Raw genomic sequence first — 18995 nt, 5'->3', positions numbered from 1 at the left:
TCCGAAACGCTGGGTATTGCGTCTGGGAGGTGGTATAGCTGGGCATAAAAGTCCTTGAATGCGCGGCTATTTTGGATAAATGAACAACGGGAGCCCCCGTCACATACGTAAGTCTATGCACGTGGCCCAAGTCCCGCTGTCCCTTAAGGGCCCTAGCCAACATCCTCCCACATTTTTTACCGAATTCGTAAAACTTGTGCGTCAGGTATCACAGCCGCGCCCTAATTTTGGAGTCTAGCAGGTTAGCTAATTCCTTGCGAAGGGAGACCAGCTCCGCCGCCATTGTCAGGGTAACAGTTTTCTTATGTGTGAGTTCCGCTATGTGGATTTTGGCTAGAAGGTTCTGCAATTCACCCACCCGAGCTTTCTTCAGTCTTGCCCCTTGGGATATCAGCTCCCCTCGAACCACCGCCTTGTGGCCCTCCCAAATAAATCCCATGCCCACCTCTCCTGGTGTATTTTCTGCGAAATACAGGTAAATGTTATCTGAAACCTGCTTTTGAGCGACTGCATCATCTTCTAGAATGCCGTCGTTCAGACGCCAGGTCCATGAACGTGCCTCCACCGAAAGGGGATGCAGGGAAATGGAGACCGGCGCGTGGTCAGAAATGGTAATGGACCCAATGGAGGCTCCGGCCAAGGAATCAAGGGAGAACTAGTCCATTAACAAAAGGTCTATGCGGGTGTAGACATTATGCATGGCCGAGAAATAGCTATAGTCTCTATCCATAGGGCAAAGCAATCTCCAGCAGTCCACCAAATGGTGTGTCTGCAGGGATTTTCTGAAATGTTTCAGAAAGGCAAATGAGTGCGTTGGAACGGCCAGAGGAGGTATCGATAAGGGGGTCAGGGCTGACATTGAAATCTCCTCCCAGGATGAGATGACCATCCCGGAAGGTAGACAAGGACTCCAAGACAGAGTCCAAAAAGGCAATCTGTCCGCTATTCGGGGCATATACTGCAGCAAGGGTAAATTTCCGGCCAGAAATGGTCCCCTTGACAAACACAAATCAGCCCTCCAGGTCTAGCAATTGATCCACCATGACAAAGGGACAATGTTTGTGTACCGCTATAGACACCCCCCCCCCCCCCCGGATTTAGGACGAGGGGAGTTACTAAGGTACCAGGATGGGTAAAGGTGTGTGGGAAGGCGGGGGACAGAGTCAGTGCGAAAATGCGTCTCCAGCAAAAAAAGAATATGTGCCCCCATGCGTTTCATTTCAAAACACAACTTACTGCGTTTCATCTGGGAGCCCAGGCCACGTACATTATAGGATACAACTTTCATAGCAGCCATGACAGGGTATCAGGGAGAGGAGCCACCCAGCCATCGACGAGGAGAGGAAGGGACCACCCACACATCTCAGCCAGCAGCTTGGAGCACACAGGGCACAACGAGCCTGAGCAGGAACCTAGGGAACAGAGTACAATTACAGCAGATGCATAAAACAAAGAACACAAAAAAATGTGAAAACAAGTACACATAAACATGATAAAACAAAACGCCCAAGGGGCACAATATAGTGCAACAACACCATTGGTCGGGAGCCACCGCCGCCTCCCAGAAACGAGACGGCGAAGGGGCCAGCGAGCAGAGGCAGTCCCCAAAAAGGGAGCATAACTCCAAAGCAGTTGACCTATTGGGGGGTAAGTGACAAGGCACAAAGAACGAGTCCGTTATGCGACCTGCGGGTGGCAAGTAGAGTAAAATCTACCCCTGAGCCCAGGGGAGAATAATGATACGGCGGCTGGGGGGGGTTTCTTCAGGGAACACCGAAGAACATCTCAGGGGCAAGCAACATCAGAAACATCAGTTCACGCTTCCCCCTGTGGGGGGGGGGACCACGGCGACGCTTGCGGCGGCGAGCCGGAAGCCACTGCTCAGGGCGGTTGGGTAGAGGTTAGAGATGAGATCCGCATTCGATTCAAACGTATGTTCGACTCGAACATCGTCTGTTCAACCGTTCGTCGAAATACGAACAAAACGGGTTGTTCGCGCCAAATTCCAGTGACGCGCCACGGCCCATAATTCACTGCGGCATTGCGCGCTGATGATTGGCCAAGCATGCACTATATGACCCGCATGCTTGGCCAATCACAATGCGCAAAAAACGGAGAGCCATAATTGGCCAAAGCCAGGGTGGCTTTGGCCAATTATGGCTCAGGGCTTTAGTACACGCCCCACACTATAAAAGGCTGCCTGCAGGGCGGCTTTGTGTAGTGTGTTGCGATGGTGTTAGTGAATAGATCAGTCCGAGAGAGAGAGAGAGAGAGAGAGAGACAGTGTCTTTTTTTTTTCTAGATAGATAGAGCAGGCAGGCTAGTCAGTTTAGTTAAAGTTACAGGGCCAGATTCAGAAAGATCAGCGGATCTTTTTGCTGGCGTAACGTATGTCATTTACGTTACGCCGCCGCAAGTTTTTCAGGCAAGTGCTTAATTCACAAAGCACTTGCCTGTAAAGTTGCGGCGGCGTAGCGTAAATCACGCGGCAGAATTCAAATTCGGTGGGTAGGGGGCGTGTATCATTTAAATGAAGCGCATCCCCGCGCCGACCGAACTGCGCATGCGCCGTCTGTAAAATATCCCAGTGTGCATTGCTCCAAATGACGTCGCAAGGACGTCATTGGTTTCGACGTGAACGTAATTGACGTCCAGCCCCATTCACGGACGAGTTACGCAAACGACGTAAAATTTTCAAATTGCGACGCGGGAACGACGGCCATACTTAACATTGGATACGCCACCTAGGGGGCATGTTTATCTTTACGCCGGCATACCTCTTACGGAAACGGCGTATCTTTACTGCGACAGGCAAGCGTACGTTCGTAAATCGGCGTATCTACTTATTTGCATATTCTACACCAAACTCAATGGAAGCGCCACCTAGCGGCCAGCGTAAATATTGCACCCTAAGCTACGATGGCGCAGGCCGTCGTATCTTAGGCAGGTTTAAGTGTATCTCAGTTTGAGCATACACTTAAACATACGACGGGCTTAGATTCCGAGTTACATCGGCGTATCTACTGATACGCTGGCGTAACTCTTTGTGAATCTGCCCCACAGTGTGTAAAGGATATATATACATCCCAGGTGTTGTACATATATTTATACACTGTATAGTTTAGCTAGATCAGTTCTTCCTATCCTAATTTACTGTCTATCAGTTAATTGTGCTAGCTGCAGTATTCTCACGTGGTGTATTGCCTGTGTCCTGTAGTTTGCACCTAAAGTTACTTTGTGTGTACCAGTACTGCAATTGTGCTCTGTAGTTTTGCACCTAAAGTTACTTTGTGTGTACCAGTACTGCACTTGTGCTCTGTAGTTTGCACCTAAAGTTACTTTGTGTGTACCAGTACTTCACTTGTGCTCTGTAGTTTTGCACCTAAAGTTACTTTGTGTGTACCAGTACTGCACTTGTGCTCTGTAGTTTGCACCTAAAGTTACTTTGTGTGTACCAGTATTGCACTTGTGCTCTGTAGCTTGCACCTAAAGTTACTTTGTGTGTACCAGTACTGCACTTGTGCTCTGTAGTTTGCACCTAAAGTTACTTTGTGTGTACCAGTACTGCACTTGTGCTCTGTAGTTTGCACCTAAAGTTACTTTGTGTGTACCAGTACTGCACTTGTGCTCTGTAGTTTTGCACCTAAAGTTACTTTGTGTGTACCAGTACTGCACTTGTGCTCTGTAGTTTGCACCTAAAGTTACTTTGTGTGTACCAGTATTGCAATTGTGCTCTGTAGTTTGCACCTAATGTTACTTGGTGTGTACTGCACTTGTGCTCTGTAGTTTGCACCTAATGTTACTTTGTGTGTACCAGTACTGCACTTGCGCTCTGTAGTTTGCACCTAATGTTACTTGGTGTGTACTGCACTTGTGCTCTGTAGTTTGTACCTAAAGTTACTTTGTGTGTACCAGTACTGCACTTGTGCTTTGTAGTTTTGCACCTAAAGCTACTTGGTGTGTACCAGTACTGCACTTGTGCTCTGTAGTTTGCACCTAAAGTTACTTGGTGTGTACTGCACTTGTGCACTGTAGTTTGCACCTAATGTTACTTGGTGTGTACTGCACTTGTGCTCTGTAGTTTGCACCTAAAGTTACTTTGTGTGTACCAGTACTGCACTTGTGCTCTGTAGTTTGCGCCTAAAGTTACTTGGTGTGTACTGCACTTGTGCTATGTAGTTTGCACCTAAAGAAACCCATGCTATTTTTCTCAGTGATTTTCATCCATATTGCAGGGACCAGACTGTTTTTCTTACAGTAATTTCATTTTGTGCAGGGACAGTTCTAAACACGTGCCACTACTATAGACACCCAGCAGGTACAATATTTAACCACTTAAGACCCGGACCAAAATGCAGCTAAAGGACCTTGTCCCTTTTTGCGATTCGGCACTGCGTTGCTTTAACTGACAATTGCGCGGTCGTGCGACGTGGCTCCCAAACAAAATTTGCGTCCTTTTTTTTCCACAAATAGAGCTTTTTTTTGGTGCTGATTTGATCACCTCTGCGTTTTTATTTTTTGCGCTATAAACAAAAATAGAGCGACAATTTTGAAAAAAATTCAATATTTTTTACTTTTTGCTATAATAAATATCCCCCAAAAATATATAAAAAAAAAAAAAATTTCCTCAGTTTAGGCCGATACGTATTCTTCTACCTATTTTTGGTAAAAAAAATCGCAATAAGCGTTTATCGGTTGGTTTGCGCAAAATTTATAGCGTTTACAAAATAGGGGATAGTTTTATTGTATTTTTATTTATTATTTTTTTTTTACTACTAATGGCGGCGATCAGCGATTTTTTTCATGACTGCGACATTATTGCGGACACTTCGGACAATGTTGACACATTTTTGGGACCATTGTCATTTTCACAGCAAAAAATGCATTTAAAATGCATTGGTTTTTGTGAAAATGACAGTTGCAGTTTGGGAGTTAACCACAGGGGGCGCTGATGGGGTTATGTGTTCCCTGAAGTGTGTTTACAACTGTAGGGGGGTGTGGCTGTAGGTGTGACGTCATCGATTGTGTCCCCCTATAAAAGGGATGACACGATCGATGACAGCGCCACAGTGAAGAACGGGGAAGCCGTGTTTACACACGACTCTTCCCGTTCTTCAGCTCCGGGGACCGATCGTGGGACTCCAGCGGCAATCTGCGAGTCCCACGGTCACGGAGCTTCGGACCGGGTCGCGGGAGCCCGGCTAGGCTTAAAGAGCAGCGTACCTATACGTTAATGTGCCCAGCCGTGGCATTCTGCCGACGTATATCGGCGTGAAGGGGTCCTTAACCACTTAAAGCGGAGGTTCACCCTAAAAAACAACTTTCTACCATGCCATCCAGCATACTAGCGTCAGCTACAGTATGCCTTTATTTTTTTTTTCTTGCGCTGTACTCACAGTTTAATCCATTAGTTTCGTTTCAGACTCCCGCGGGGCGTTCCTATGAAGAGGGGAACATGATTGACGGCCGGCTATATAGCCGGCCGTCAATCATGTTCCCCTCTTCATAGGAATGCCTATTCCCCGCGGGAGTCTGAAACTTAACTAATGGATTAAACTGTGAGTACAGCGAAAAAAATAAAAATAAAGGCATACTGTAGCTGACGCTAGTATGCTGGATGGCATGGTAGAAAAAAAATTTTTTTTTTTTTAGGGTGAACCCCCGCTTTAAGGACAGAAGGTGTTTTTCAGATTCGGCGTTTACAAGACTAAAACATTTTTTTTTTGCTAGAAAATTACTTAAAACCCCCAAACATTATATATATTTTTTTTCTAACACCCTAGAGAATAAAATGGCGGTCATTGCAATACTTTTTGTCACACCGTATTTGCGCAGCAGTCTTACAAGCGCACTTTTTTGGAAAAAAAATCACTTTTTTGAATAAAAAAATAAGACAACAATAAATTTGGCCCAATATTCTCTAGGGCTAGAATTATTGAATTATTGCTCTCGCTCTAACGATCGGGGCGATACCTCACTTGTGTGGTTTGAACACCGTTTTCATATGTGGGCGCTACTCACGTATGCGTTCGCTTCTGCGCGCAAGCTCATCGGGACGTGGCGCTTTAAAAAAAAATGTTTTTTGTTTTCTTATTTATTTTTATTGATTTTATAATTTTTTACACTGAAATAATTTTTTTTTTAAAATGTATCACTTTTATTCCTACTACAAGGAATGTAAACATCCAGGTCACACTGAAGCGGCGGCCCCTCTCCCACCACCGATAACGGCGATCTTGCAGCAAATCCGCCGCGGAGACCGCCATTATCGTTTACAGGACCGCTCACTGAAGAGATGGATATCTCGGTTGTGGCAGCAGCTGCTGCTGTTACCGAGATATCCATCTTTAAAAATAGGACATATATATACAGTGGGCGGTCGTTAACCGGTTAAAGGAATTTTTCATTTTTTTTTTCACTTTAAGCATCATTAAAATCGCTGCTCCAGAAAAAAACTTCCGTTTTTAAAACTTTTTTTTCCATTGATACATGTTCCCTGGGGCGAGACCCGGGTTTTCAAAGACGTTTTCCGACAATAACTTGCATATTGGGCTTTAAAATTAGCACTTTTGAATTCGAACATTCGAATCCCATTGACGTCAATGGGGTTCTAAATGTTTGCGCGAACGTATGGTCCGTTCGAAGGTTCTGGTACAAACCGAACGGGGGGGGGGGGGGGGATTCGGCTCATCCCTAGTAGAGGTATATCCTGCGATCTCCTCCAGTCCGGAATGTCCACTTGAGGCAACCCTAGGCACTCCAAGAATCGGGGCAGGTCATCTTTGTTGCGGAGGGTATGCATCTGGCCATCTTTAGTAGCAGAGAGGCTGGGCATCCTGCATGGCCCCCAAAAGAGGCTTGAGAGCAAGGCATTCCATCAGCGTGCGTCTAGACAAATCCGGAAAGAAGGTTAACTGAGCCCCATCAAAGTCCACATGCCTGGTCCCTCTGACTTGATTCTTAATGCGTTCTTTTAGGGCAGTGTTTCTCAATTCCAGTCCTCAGGCCCCCCCAACAGGTCAGGTTTTCAGGATTTCCCTCAGATGAAAAGGCTGTGGTGATTACTAAGGCAGTGAAACTGATCAAATCACCTGTGCAAAATAATGGAAATCCTGAAAACCTGACCTGTTGGGGGGGCCTGAGGACTGGAATTGAGAAACACTGTTTTAGGGAGTACTTGTGCAATTTACAAATAATGTCCCGAGGCTTATCAGGGTCATCGGAGGGAGGGCGCAGGGCACGGTGTGCCCGGTAAATTTCAATATAATCAGGTGCCTGGCGGCGTAGTATTTGCTTAAAGCGGAGGTTCACCCTAAAAATATTATATACCGTTACATCCAGCATACTGCTGACATCTACAGTATGCTGTTTTTTTTTTTTTTCGTTGTACTTACCCTGTTATAGTTCTTTTCACCCGGCTTCCGGGTTCTCACTGTACCGGGGAGTAGGCGTTCCTATTAAGATGCGTAGATGATTGACGTGCGGGTAAGGCGCGTCACGTGTTCCAAAAAAAGACGATCTGGGACTCGGCATTATACGGCGCCTGCACAGTCAGCTCTACACAGCAGGTGCAGGCGCCGTATAGCGCTGAGTCCTAGTTCATCTATTTTCGGAACGCGTGACGTACCTTACCCGCACGTCAATTATCTACCCTTCTTCATAGGAACGCCTACTCCAGAGCCAGATGAAAAGATCTATAACGGTAAGTACAGCAAAAAAAAAAAAATACCAGCATACTGTAGATGTCAACAGTATGCTGGATCTAATGGTATATAGATGATTTTTAGGGTGAACCTCCACTTTAAAGACCCCCTGCAGAGTGGGGATAATCTCTCGGGCCTGTCGCTTCAGGTAGACCTCTGATGCGGATGTTAACCCTGCAGCTCCTGTTTTCAAAATCATCCATCTGATCAAGCAGGGCTTCAAGCCTGCGATCCTGCCTTTTACAGTGATCAGTAAGAGCCTGCAGAGCAGGGGTAGTTTCTTCCCACTGTGTCTCTAATCCTCCCCTCAAGGTGAGCGGTGTCAACCTGCAGATCCTCAATGTCCTGCCTCAGGGCCTTCTCCACTGTGTGAGCAAACCGCTCTAAGTCAGCTTCAGTGGGGAGGGAGAGAATGTGCGAGTGGATGTCTTTATCCTCCCATGGGTCATCCCCATTCACAGGCTCATCAATGCTTTCAGAGCCGGAGGGGGGTGAAAGAGTGAGGCAAGGCAGACACAGGCACATGACGGGAGCTGATGGGGGAGGCAGCCCTGGCAGCGTGGGTGCCGGGCGCCATCTTGGATATACTTGCCGTGTCTCCACGAGTCCCAAAAAAGGCCTCCAGTGACTTGGATTGTCCCCTCGGTGTCCGCTGAGGCTGCGGGGACTGCTTGCGCTTCGGTGGCATTGTTCGGTGCTAAAATCCCCTCAGGGAAGCCGCTGTTCAGGCTGAAGAAAAGCGCGGCTCGCACGGAGCTCAGGAAGAGCACGTTCTCACTCGCTCATGCTGCAGCCACGCCCCCTAACCAGCATGATTTACTGCATATACAGACTGATTTTACTGTTGTGCGTTTTGTAACACTTTAATGTTGGTTCCAATAGAAAGGTGTCAGAACACACAGTGAATCAGTTTGTTGCAGGTAGGGCTGTGTAGCTGCAGACCAGTTAGGTTGCCCATGCTGCCCCATGTCCACCGCCCAAAGTGTCTACAGTGAGCATCAGAACTGGACCACAAAGCAATAGAAGGTGGTCTGGTGAAGCACTTTAACATTTGGGTGGCCAGGTGTTACTTACCTGGGAAAGATATGGCACCAGGATAGAGTATAGGAAGAAGGCGAGGCAGTGTGATGCTTTGTATAGTTGAGTCTGTGCCTCCAGGCTGTTCCAGCAGCAAAAGCAGGGCCTACCAATTGGGTGGGTGGTCATAATGTTGTGGCCAATTGGTGCCTGTTTAGTGTCAAGTTTTCAGAAATGTGTTGGTGTCTACCTTTAACAAACTCATGGGTGAAGATCTCATTCTACTGAATATGGCTGAGGGTTCCCCTGCCAATTTTCTATCCCTGGATCGTACACAATAGAGAGGGCTGGAACATGAAGTTCTGCCCAAGACGAGATCCTCCACAGCAAACCTTAAAAATCTTTGGTGAAGATATAAAATTGGGATGTGCAAGTAGTGATTTGAGGGATTTCCTAAAATCAATCCACTGATGCCCAGAAATCACCCTGGTAAAATCCATACTGAATTTTTGTATCTTCAGGAACTTGAGATACCCTGGAGGTTCAGAATAGGTTAGATATCCGCTTTGGATTGCCAACCGTAAACAGGTTGAAAGCCACGAGACCTCTTCCCGATTCTTTAGAAAGGCGCATACACATCACACAGACCAATTAGCCAGTCACACTGAAGCGGTGCCGAATTTGCAGCGAATTCTGTGTTTTCTGCACCACATCAAAAAAAATAAAAATAAAAAAACCCTGTTCATGCCAACCACTGCATGATCCCCTCCCTTCAGAGACTGAGATGCAGGGCATTATTCCAACATAACGACCCCAAACACACCTCCAAGACGACCACTGACTGCCTTGCTAAAGAAGCTGAGGGTAAAGGTGATGGACTGGCCAAGCATGTCTCCAGACCTAAACCTTATTGAGCATCTGTTGGGCATCCTCAAACGGAAGGTGGAGCGCAAGGTCTCCAACATCCACCAGCTCCATGATGTCATCATGGAGAAGCAGTAGAGGACTCCAGTGAACTCCATTCCCAAGAGGGTTAAGACAGTGATGGAAAATAATGGTGGCCACACAAAATATTGACACTTTGAGCCCAATTTGGACATTTTCACCTAGAGGTGTACTCACTTTTGATGCCAGGCAATTTAGATATTAATGGCTGTGTGTTGAGTTTTGAGGGGGATAGCAAGTTTACACTGTTTTACAAGCTGTACACTCACTACTTTACATTGTCACATGTATGATAAAATATTTACATAAATGTAAGGGGTGTTCTCCCTTTTAGAGATAGTTTAGGTGTGTGTGAATCCATGCAATGGAGAAAGTACTTCTAGAGAAAACAAGAGAACTGCTGCCTCTTCGCATATGGTCCTTCACTCAGACTCCTCAGTCAATTGATGGCCTCCAAATTCACTTGTATGTATAAATTGGATCATGTAAAGATTCAAAGGAAATACATCGTGCTCTCCATTTGCATAAAGACTCATTTATTAAAAGGAAGAACTACTCACAAGCACGGCACTGTGTCCCAGTGCACAGATTAAGGTCATGTAAAATACACATAAAAGAACCAGGTGGGCGGCTGATCTGACATCACAGGACAGCCACCCACCTGGTTCTTTTATGTGTATTTTACATGGCTTCAATCTGTACACAGTGCCGTGCCTGTGAGTAGTCCTTCCTTTTAATAAAAAAGTGTTTATGCAAATAGGGAGCACCATGTATTTTCTTTGTATAAATTTGATCAAGTAAAGATGCATACGAGTGAATTTGGAGGCCATCAATTGACTGAGTTTGAGTGAAGGTCCCCATGTGAAGACATTACCTCATCTTTACCATTACCCTAGCCAAAGGATTGCGTGAATGACCTTCTGTTTGCTCAGAGGTCCATACGTTCAGGTGAGCAGTTTGTACCTCTGGTGAAGGAGACACTTATATGGATGCACAGTGATTGTTTTAAGCACCCTATTCACTGCCTAAGGCAGTGATAGCGGACCTTGGCACCCCAGATGTTTTGAACTACATTTCCCATGATGCTCATCTACACTGCAGAGTGCATGAGCATCATGAGAAATGTAGTTCCAAAACATCTGGGGTGCCAAGGTTCATGATCACCGAGTCCTCCTCTTCTGTTGTCATTCACCATCAACAGCCTCTGACCTCAACTTGTTATATTTTTGGACTTGTCCATGTGATTTTAATTTATTCAATTTTTCGAGCGCTGCACTGCTTTTTATATGCGTTTTATCTAAGGACTTTTATATTGACCTCCAGTGTTTAGCTGCTTTCGTTAGGATTTGCGCTGTCTGATTTTTTCTATTTCCAGAAAAGAACCTTTAAAGGAAAGGGGTCATTGTCTGAGAATAAGGATTACCAAAATAACCTCATTAGGCAATTATGCTACTATATTCAGGCGAGTAGAATTGTATTAGCAAATACTTCAGGAAGTTGAAGACATACTGTATGTTTGTGCCCAATTGGGGTATTGTGGGAGTTTGTAGATTTAAATCTGTTCAGCTATGCCCCGTGCAGGCCTTGCTGTATGTACATTATGTTGTAAGGGCTTCCACATTGTAAGGCCAACACATTTCAACCTACTAAAGCTGGCCATAGATGAATCGAGTCTATATTCTTTCAAATGTAGGCATGATGGGACAAATCCTTAAAAAAAAAAAAAAAAAATGGGATATTTCTTGGAGAACACATTTCAAATATATATATATATATATATATATATATATATATATATATATATATATATATATATATATATATATATATATATATATATATATATATATATATATATATATATACACACACACACACACACACACACACAGAGGGAGATAACAGGAAGTGAGATGAAATCTACCCCTAGGAAGGGAAATTCTCTCCTGTAAGAGTTAGTACGAGAAAAAAAAAGGTGTCTCCACTGATACTTTGTCACCAATCCTCGTTTCCCTACTAACCCAAAATGATCAAAATAAAATGGTCATTGGTACAGAAAGAGAGATCTTCTGAACAGGGGCACAGACCGCAAAACAAACGTTACAGGGGTGATAACCCTTCACTATGCTATCTAAAAAAGCGTAAAAATAGATTTTTTTGGTTGGAGCTACACTTAAAAAATGTACCTGTTCCAACTTAGGCTGCTTTCACACTGAGGCGCTTTGCAGGCGCTAAAGAGAGAGCGAGAGATTTAAGTGACCATGCTGTCATTAAATGGGTGTTGGCCTAAAGCAGGACCTAAGAAAGTGGATCCTGGCAGATGAGATTTTTAAGCCAGAACATACACATTAAATTAAAAAATGTACCGTATATACACTCGAGTAGAAGCCAACCCGAATATAAGTCGAGGCACCCAATTTTACCACGGAAAACGTATTGACTCAAGTATAAGCCTAGGGTGTCCATCTGCATGCCTCACTGTGCCCATGGCTAGACGGACGTTTAACATGGGAGTCTATGGAAGGGGTGCCCGGCTTTAAAAAAGGGGAGGGGTGGGGCTCCCTAGCCATAAGGTCCCCCAGACAACAAACTTTGCACACTTGTAGCTAAAGAGTAGGGCTACATGTGTGCCAAGATTGGGGTCCAGGGGGGGACCTACGGCCGGCACCGGTTCCCCATAGTCCAGGAGATCAGGCGCAAAAAGGTGACTCAAGAATATGCCGAGGGGGGCATTTTCAGCACAAAAAAGTGCTTAATAACTAGGCTTATACTCAAGTATATACGGTAATTGTACAAGCTCACTGCACAGCATTATAATAAAATACCATTTTGAAAAACACAACCCAAGTAGGAAATTATCTTTTTTTAAAGGTTTAATTATGGATTTCGCTTTACAGTTTAATCTTTCTTGGCTGCAGCCTTTCTCATGGCAGCCAATACATTGCTGAGTTCTTCTCTCTTTCTCTTGGCACGGATGTGAGTTCCAATCTGAAAAGAGAGAGAAAAAAAAAAATTATTGTAAAAGCTGCAAGGACCAATGGTCAGATTGTCATTTTTTTTTAAGTTGCAAACTCGGACTATAATCAACAAAATAAGCCAGTGCCAAAAGATCACATTCCAGCAGGATCTGAGTAAAGCCTCCAAAGCTAGGCTGGAGAAACAGCAATTAGGATAGCCGCCATTTAGAAAGGACTTAAGAAGCCAGTATAAGATACATTTTTCTCAGCATAGCTGAAGAAAAGATGTCCATTCTTCCAGGACACTTAAATTGGGGCATGCTGGATAGAGGAAGAGATATGCAAGGGGCTGGCTCGATTAATTTTGTTTGTCTGTGTCCAATCACTGTAGTTGACACAAGACACCTCGGGCTGCAGCTTGGGCAGGTGGGATTTAGGTGCATATCAGCTCCTGGATTTCTTCTAGTACAGCTTTCCTATAAAAGGTCATCTGTCAAAGCCCCTATCCTTAATCCTGGGCTACACAAAGTCAAGGACATTATTGCATTTTAGTAAAAGTGAGATTTAGTTTCTCTACTTTTCTCCTGGATAAAACCATGCATTCCTAGAACACAATAGCACTTTCCATCCAAAACTTCACAACTGTATTCTTCATGTTTACTGCTACCAGATCAATCGCTTACCCTTTTTTTGATGAATTTAAGAGCTCTTTTGTCCTTTGACACCTTAAGCAACTCCATGGCACGTCTTTCATATGGAGCGAAGCCACATACTTCACGGATCATGTCACGGACAAACTTGGTGTGCTTTGTCAGGCGCTGGAAGACAAATTATTGCAGACCTTATAGAAAGAACAATATTATGCTGAAAACAAATATCAAAATGACCATTTATGAAACTGCTAAATTAAGATGGTAACACATTGGCAGTAGGAAAAAGCACAGGACTTGTCAGATGGTTTAAACAGCTGGAAGGACAATTTCATTTAGGAATCCGCAGCGGACTCAAGTTTAGGAATGAGCTTCAGATTGAACATGCAAATCCATAATTAGGCCAGTGCACCCATCCAGACACCAGCTTCTGGTTTTAAACAAAGCAGCCAGGCTTCATACATAATGTTATTGGCCGACTATAGTCAAGGCAGGTCATCGTGATTGACAAGAATCTACATGTCTGAAGGACGTGGTTGGCATTAGATACTTGTCAGGGGGGCATTGAATAGTTTTTTCCCTCAAATTAAAGGACTTTGGCACTGAGACTTGTAACTTTTTTTTGGGAAGGAGTAATAAGTATAAAATGTTGAGACAACTGTACATGCCGACAATGTTTTATGTTGCACCTTAAAGCAGAACTTCACCCTAAAGGCAAAGTTCTGCTTTATGACTTACTCTACCACATTTGGAATATTAAAATCGTTTTTGGGATTGGGCATTTCATTTTAATTAGTTACCCGCTCTCACACAGATCGCCTACATGATCCGAGTGGCAGTTCAACCCCCTCCCCCCCCCCCCTCTTTGCCCACAGCCTTCTAGGAGATATGTCACGGGTCTCAGAAGGCTGCAGGACCATTCACAAAGCACACGCATACACAGTGGCAAGCTGGCAGCCAGCTTCCCACAGAACATGGCAGCACTTAGGACATTAAGAGCAGCAGAGAGCCTGCCTGGGTGAGGACAGCACTGGATCCTTGGATAGTTAAATTCTAGGTAAGCGACTTAACTTTTTTTCTCTCTATGGTGAAAATCCTTCAAATACGGCTACACTATGAAACATGGTCTAAAAGGTAAAGTTAGGTTTCACAAATGGAACTTCCCTTGTTTCCAAAAACACAACACACACAGCTTTAATGAGTCTACATTTTACAGGAAAGGTAATATGGCAGACATACTATAAGAAAAGCAGCTTGAAGGGGGGCACATCTGATTGTAAAGATTCTACTTGAGCTTTAACTAAAAGTGCCTGGGTTCTTCTGTAGTCTAGCTTGTTTAAGGGAAATAATCACATTCCCACATCGAAAAAAACCTTTGCTAGCAGTGCTAGGCTTCAAATAGTCCAGCGATTATATACGGCAAAAAATAAATGTAGGTTATATGGGCACAGTCATCTCACTACTTTGTGTGAATTTCATGCTCAGTTGCATGTGCAGACTAATGCATTCACTCACCAAGCATCTTCATCTGAAGTCAGCCCATCACCCCTTATATATGCCTCTGCCACAACACTATTCAGTTTCAGCAATGAAGACAATGATACAAGTCCGCCTACCTAAGCTGTACCCCTTCCTGAGCTGCATGTGCAGGATATCAATTCATCTTACACCATGTGAAAATGCTTGTTTTTCACAATCATGGAACATTGAATTTTACTACTGTCCAAGCAAAGTGTAACCAAATTCAAAAAGGAAACTGCAATTTATATACTCACCCCTCTCCTGCGAGAGTGTCTAGCCTTGGATACATTCTTGGTCACTGGATGGCCTTTATTAAGGCCTACGGCCATTGGGTACCTGATAGCCATTCTGCAGATAAAGAAAAATCTTTTAGTTTTCACATAAATATAAAAAACGCCAGAATCCCTGACTTTTACAAATCAGTGTCACACAAAAATGGCTTACCAACATTGAAAGTGTATCCCTGTAACCAATCTGATTTATTCCCAAAACTTACTAGATTCAGGTGACAAAAACTCCAGCACAACTAAAGCCAGCCATAGACTAAGCAAATTTCATGCAACCACGGATAGTGTTGACAGGGAAATCCCATCTCCACCAAGAGAAGACAGCGATTTGTGCCATCGGCTATTACAGCCACTTGCAATAATCGCATGTAAAATTCAATAGGACGGTCATACTCAAGTTGATTGATCAACTTGGGTACATTCAGCCTGCCTATACATGGTTAATAGGGATATCCTTCCTGTTGGTAAATTGAATTTTGACAGCTGCGACTGCTGATATTCAAAATACACAGATCAGTGGCTGCAGCCTCTGATCAAGAACATTTCCCCCTAACAGCAGAACCAGGAACGAAAGCCGCCAGGTTCCACAGCTACACCCGTCCTGTTCTGCTTTACTTCAGCAGGAGATCTCTTCACAAATCCCCTGCTGAACAGATTTGACATCATGGCCTGTGTGAAAGGACTCTTGGAGTCTATTAAAGCGACACTAAAGTTAAGATTAAAAAAAAAAAAAAAAAAAAATTAAACATGTTTTATTTACCTCCACTGCGTGGCTCATTTAGCAGAGTTGCCCAGATCCACAACTTCTGGGGTACCTCGGCGGCTGTCATGGCTCCCCCTGCGCAAGCATTTTCCACCTTCATGCGAGCGAGCTTGCATGGTGGAAAGCTCTTGCGGGCACGCTCCCGTGATACAGCGGCGGCCATAGCCGCCGACTGTATCACTCAGGCACTCGGCACATTGCGTCATTGGATGCGATTGATGGCTGCGCTGCCATCAATCCGTCCAACTTAGCCAATCAACGGCCAGGCTGGGAACCAAAGAGGATGACGGGGACGACCACGGGACTTCTGAGGGGTGAGGTACGTAAAACGGGGGCTCGTGCTGTTGGATGTTTTTTTTAACATTTACCTTTACAACCCCTTTAACACCAGCCCCCTGCACAAGTGTCCCCATACCAAGAGGCTTGCTATGGGGGGCTTGGTGAAGAGGATCTAGGCTACTCTTTGCAAAACCATTAGCAAGCAGTAGAAGACTTGTTATTAAAAAGTAAGCTTTACAAGCACGTTGACTTTCTCTTTTCCCAGAACACATGTGTAGCTGTGCTCCTCTAATGAAGCCTGTACTTGGAATACATAGGTCTCCATGTGTGCACTCCATAGGAAAACAATATTTGTTCCCCTGGCATGCTGCTGCTCTTTTAGTCTCAGAAAGTTGTAATGAGGTCTATCCTTCATTCTACTAGTCTAGCCATTGGCCTAGTCTGACAGGCAACATGTTTAGAGGAGCTTTGTATATGTACCCAGGTGTCAGGCCATGCCTGCAGGACACTGTCACCAGCACTATCCCAGCCATGTCCGCTCTTCTACACTTTCGCCATTATTCCTGATCTATCACCAACACACTGCGCCCATAATCACACGTCCCGGCAGCCCAGTTCCCCTCCTCCACCACTCGGTGTGATTTTAGCCGACCACACCGCGGATGGACGAGATACAACGTAGATTACAGTTGCCTATTCCAGTCTCATACCTCTTTGCTCTGATGGCGTCCACACCGGAAGGAAGGAGCAAAACCGGAAGTTCCGTACTTTACAACGCTCCGTCCTCCTACGTACACTGTCGTAATGACGAAAGCAATGAGGCGCGGGTATAGTACGCAAGCGCTATAGCGAGTTCACGGGTCGTAGGCTACAACGCACGCGCAATTGATACACTGCAAGAAGGAATCGGACGGCTGAATTTTTCGCGTGCGCGTCATTCGGCGCCTTATTTGGCACCCTGGACTCAGGCAGAACGTACTAGCCTGGAGTTGCTCGTTCTACCTGGTTGTAGGTGCTGCTATAGTGAGGGGAAAGTAGAACTGGAGGTGTTAGTGCTGGCAGAATGGGAAGAGAGATGGATTCACGTTAAAAACACTTTCTATGCCTGTCCGCTCACCAAATGGTAATAGTTTAAGGCGACCTGATTTTTAAAATGAAATCCGGGGACATATATTTTTTTTTTACTAGTAAGGCTCCATTCACACCTAGGCAGACAAATTCGCGGCGTTTTGTCGCCGCAAATCGCGGTACAAATAGCAGTGTTTTGTACTTTTGCCGGTATTGTCCGCCTAGATGTGCCCCAGATTGACCCCCTCTATGGAGATGCTTCCCATCTCCTAGCCGAAAGCCGCCTGAAAAAAAGGTCCGGGACCTTTTTTTCAGGCGTTCGGCGTGGAGATGTGAACCATCTCCATAGAGGGACATGTGTTCTCATCCCTCTGGCGGCAGCGGCGTAGCACTACAGGCGTAAAAACGCCTAGGTGTGAATGGGGGCTAATGGTGGCAATCAGCGACACTCTGCCCATCGCCACTGCCGCTTGCCTTACAGCCTGTCAAGTCTTAAGCCCCATATACACAATCCGAAAATCGTACAAAAAATTACGCATTCAAATCGATCATACGATAATCGGATCGGGGGTGAAAAATCTCGCGCCAACTAGATATATGAGAATGTAATAAATTAATAATAATAATGTGAATATTAATTAATAATTAAATACTAATGTTAATGAGCCGCTCCCCAAAAATCAGTGAACTGAAGCAATATTGGGTAAAAGTGAAAACTAGGGAGCGCTGCAAGTGTTCAAATAAAGCTAAATATTCATAAAGATTAGGGTTGTCCCGATACCACTTTTTTAGGACCGAGTACAAGTACCGATACTTTTTTTTCAAGTACTCGACGATACCGAATACCAAAACTTTTTTTTTAAATGTGTCCCCAAATGCAGCGATGTCCCCCACGAATGCAGCGATGTCCCCCACAGATGCAGCCATGTCCCCCACATATGCAACCATGTCCCCCACATATGCAGCCATGTCCCCCACATATGCAGCCATGTCCCCCACATATGCAGCCATGTCCCCACATATGCAGCCATGTCCCCCATATATGCAGCCAAGTCCCCCATATATGCAGCCAAGTCCCCCCACATATGCAGCCATGTCCCCCATATATGCAGCCAAGTCCCCCCACATATGCAGCCATGTCTCCCCGTACCTAAATGCCGCCTAGTTAATCAGCGTGCGGGGAACATTACAACTGAGCTTTCATTTGAATAGCTGTCTGTTCCGCGTATAGACACTCCCCCTTGCTCGGGATTGGACGGGTGATCTGCACTTTGATAGACAGATCACCCGTCCAACCCCGAGCAAGGGGGAGTGTCTATACGCGGCGGGGAACAGACAGCTATTCAAATGAAAGCTGTAATGTTCCCCGCACGCTGATTAAATAGGCGTTGCGGTATGCAGCGACGGCGGCGGGGGGGTAGTATCGAATCTGGCACCGGGGCATTTGCGGGAGTACAAGTACTCCCGCAAATGCTCAGTATCGATACTGGTATCGGTATCGGGAAAACCCTAATAAAGATAGTTCAAGATGATTGCAATCGTAACCAACAATAAATTGAATGGAAAATACCATAACAGACAATGTGAGTAATAACCTGAATAACCCCCAAAAACATGTGGTTATTATTAATGATAAATATACAAGATAATTAATAAATGTGCAAAAGAGTCCATTTAATAAAGTGCTAGTGCTCAGTATAGCTTGTGCTCGAAGGCTGATTCAAATCCACTATACAAGGTTTCCACCTCCACCAAAACGAAAGATGACCCCAAATGTGCTCAAGGATGGCACCTTACCAAATGGT

The 18995-nt window shown here is 44.9% G+C and overlaps 1 protein-coding gene across 2 annotated transcripts; it reads right to left on the bottom strand.

Annotated features, from left to right (window-relative positions):
• Positions 1 to 12520: 12520 nt before the first annotated feature.
• Positions 12521 to 16941, bottom strand: RPL36 (ribosomal protein L36). 2 transcript variants are annotated; one of them, XM_040325700.1, is made up of 4 exons: positions 16833 to 16941; positions 15048 to 15141; positions 13306 to 13440; positions 12521 to 12653 (listed from the first exon to the last, which is right to left on the bottom strand). In XM_040325700.1, the coding sequence occupies exons 2-4, from the start codon at positions 15138 to 15140 to the stop codon at positions 12564 to 12566; spliced, it is 318 nt and encodes a 105-aa protein (XP_040181634.1). In that variant the 5' UTR covers position 15141; positions 16833 to 16941; the 3' UTR covers positions 12521 to 12563. The 2 variants fall into 2 exon arrangements, with proteins under 2 accessions (XP_040181634.1, XP_040181644.1); XM_040325710.1 differs by having other exon boundaries at positions 15048 to 15144; positions 16833 to 16920.
• Between the last annotated feature and the right edge of the window lie 2054 nt (positions 16942 to 18995).

The sequence above is a fragment of the Rana temporaria genome, chromosome 1 (assembly GCF_905171775.1).
Source record: "Rana temporaria chromosome 1, aRanTem1.1, whole genome shotgun sequence".
NCBI classification, from domain to species: domain Eukaryota; kingdom Metazoa; phylum Chordata; class Amphibia; order Anura; family Ranidae; genus Rana; species Rana temporaria.
Note: the sequence above shows the minus strand (reverse complement) of the source record. Positions and strands in the feature narration are given on the sequence as shown.

Excerpts from the sequence above, each read along its gene's own strand:
- RPL36 (XM_040325700.1), bottom strand. The coding sequence starts at position 15,140 with ATGGCTATCAGGTACCCAATGGCCGTAGGCCTTAATAAAGGCCATCCA. Across the intron at positions 13,441-15,047 it reads GACACTCTCGCAGGAGAGGG|CGCCTGACAAAGCACACCAA; the intron begins GTGAGTATATAA and ends TTTGTCTTCCAG. Across the intron at positions 12,654-13,305 it reads TTAAATTCATCAAAAAAAGG|ATTGGAACTCACATCCGTGC; the intron begins GTAAGCGATTGA and ends CTCTCTTTTCAG.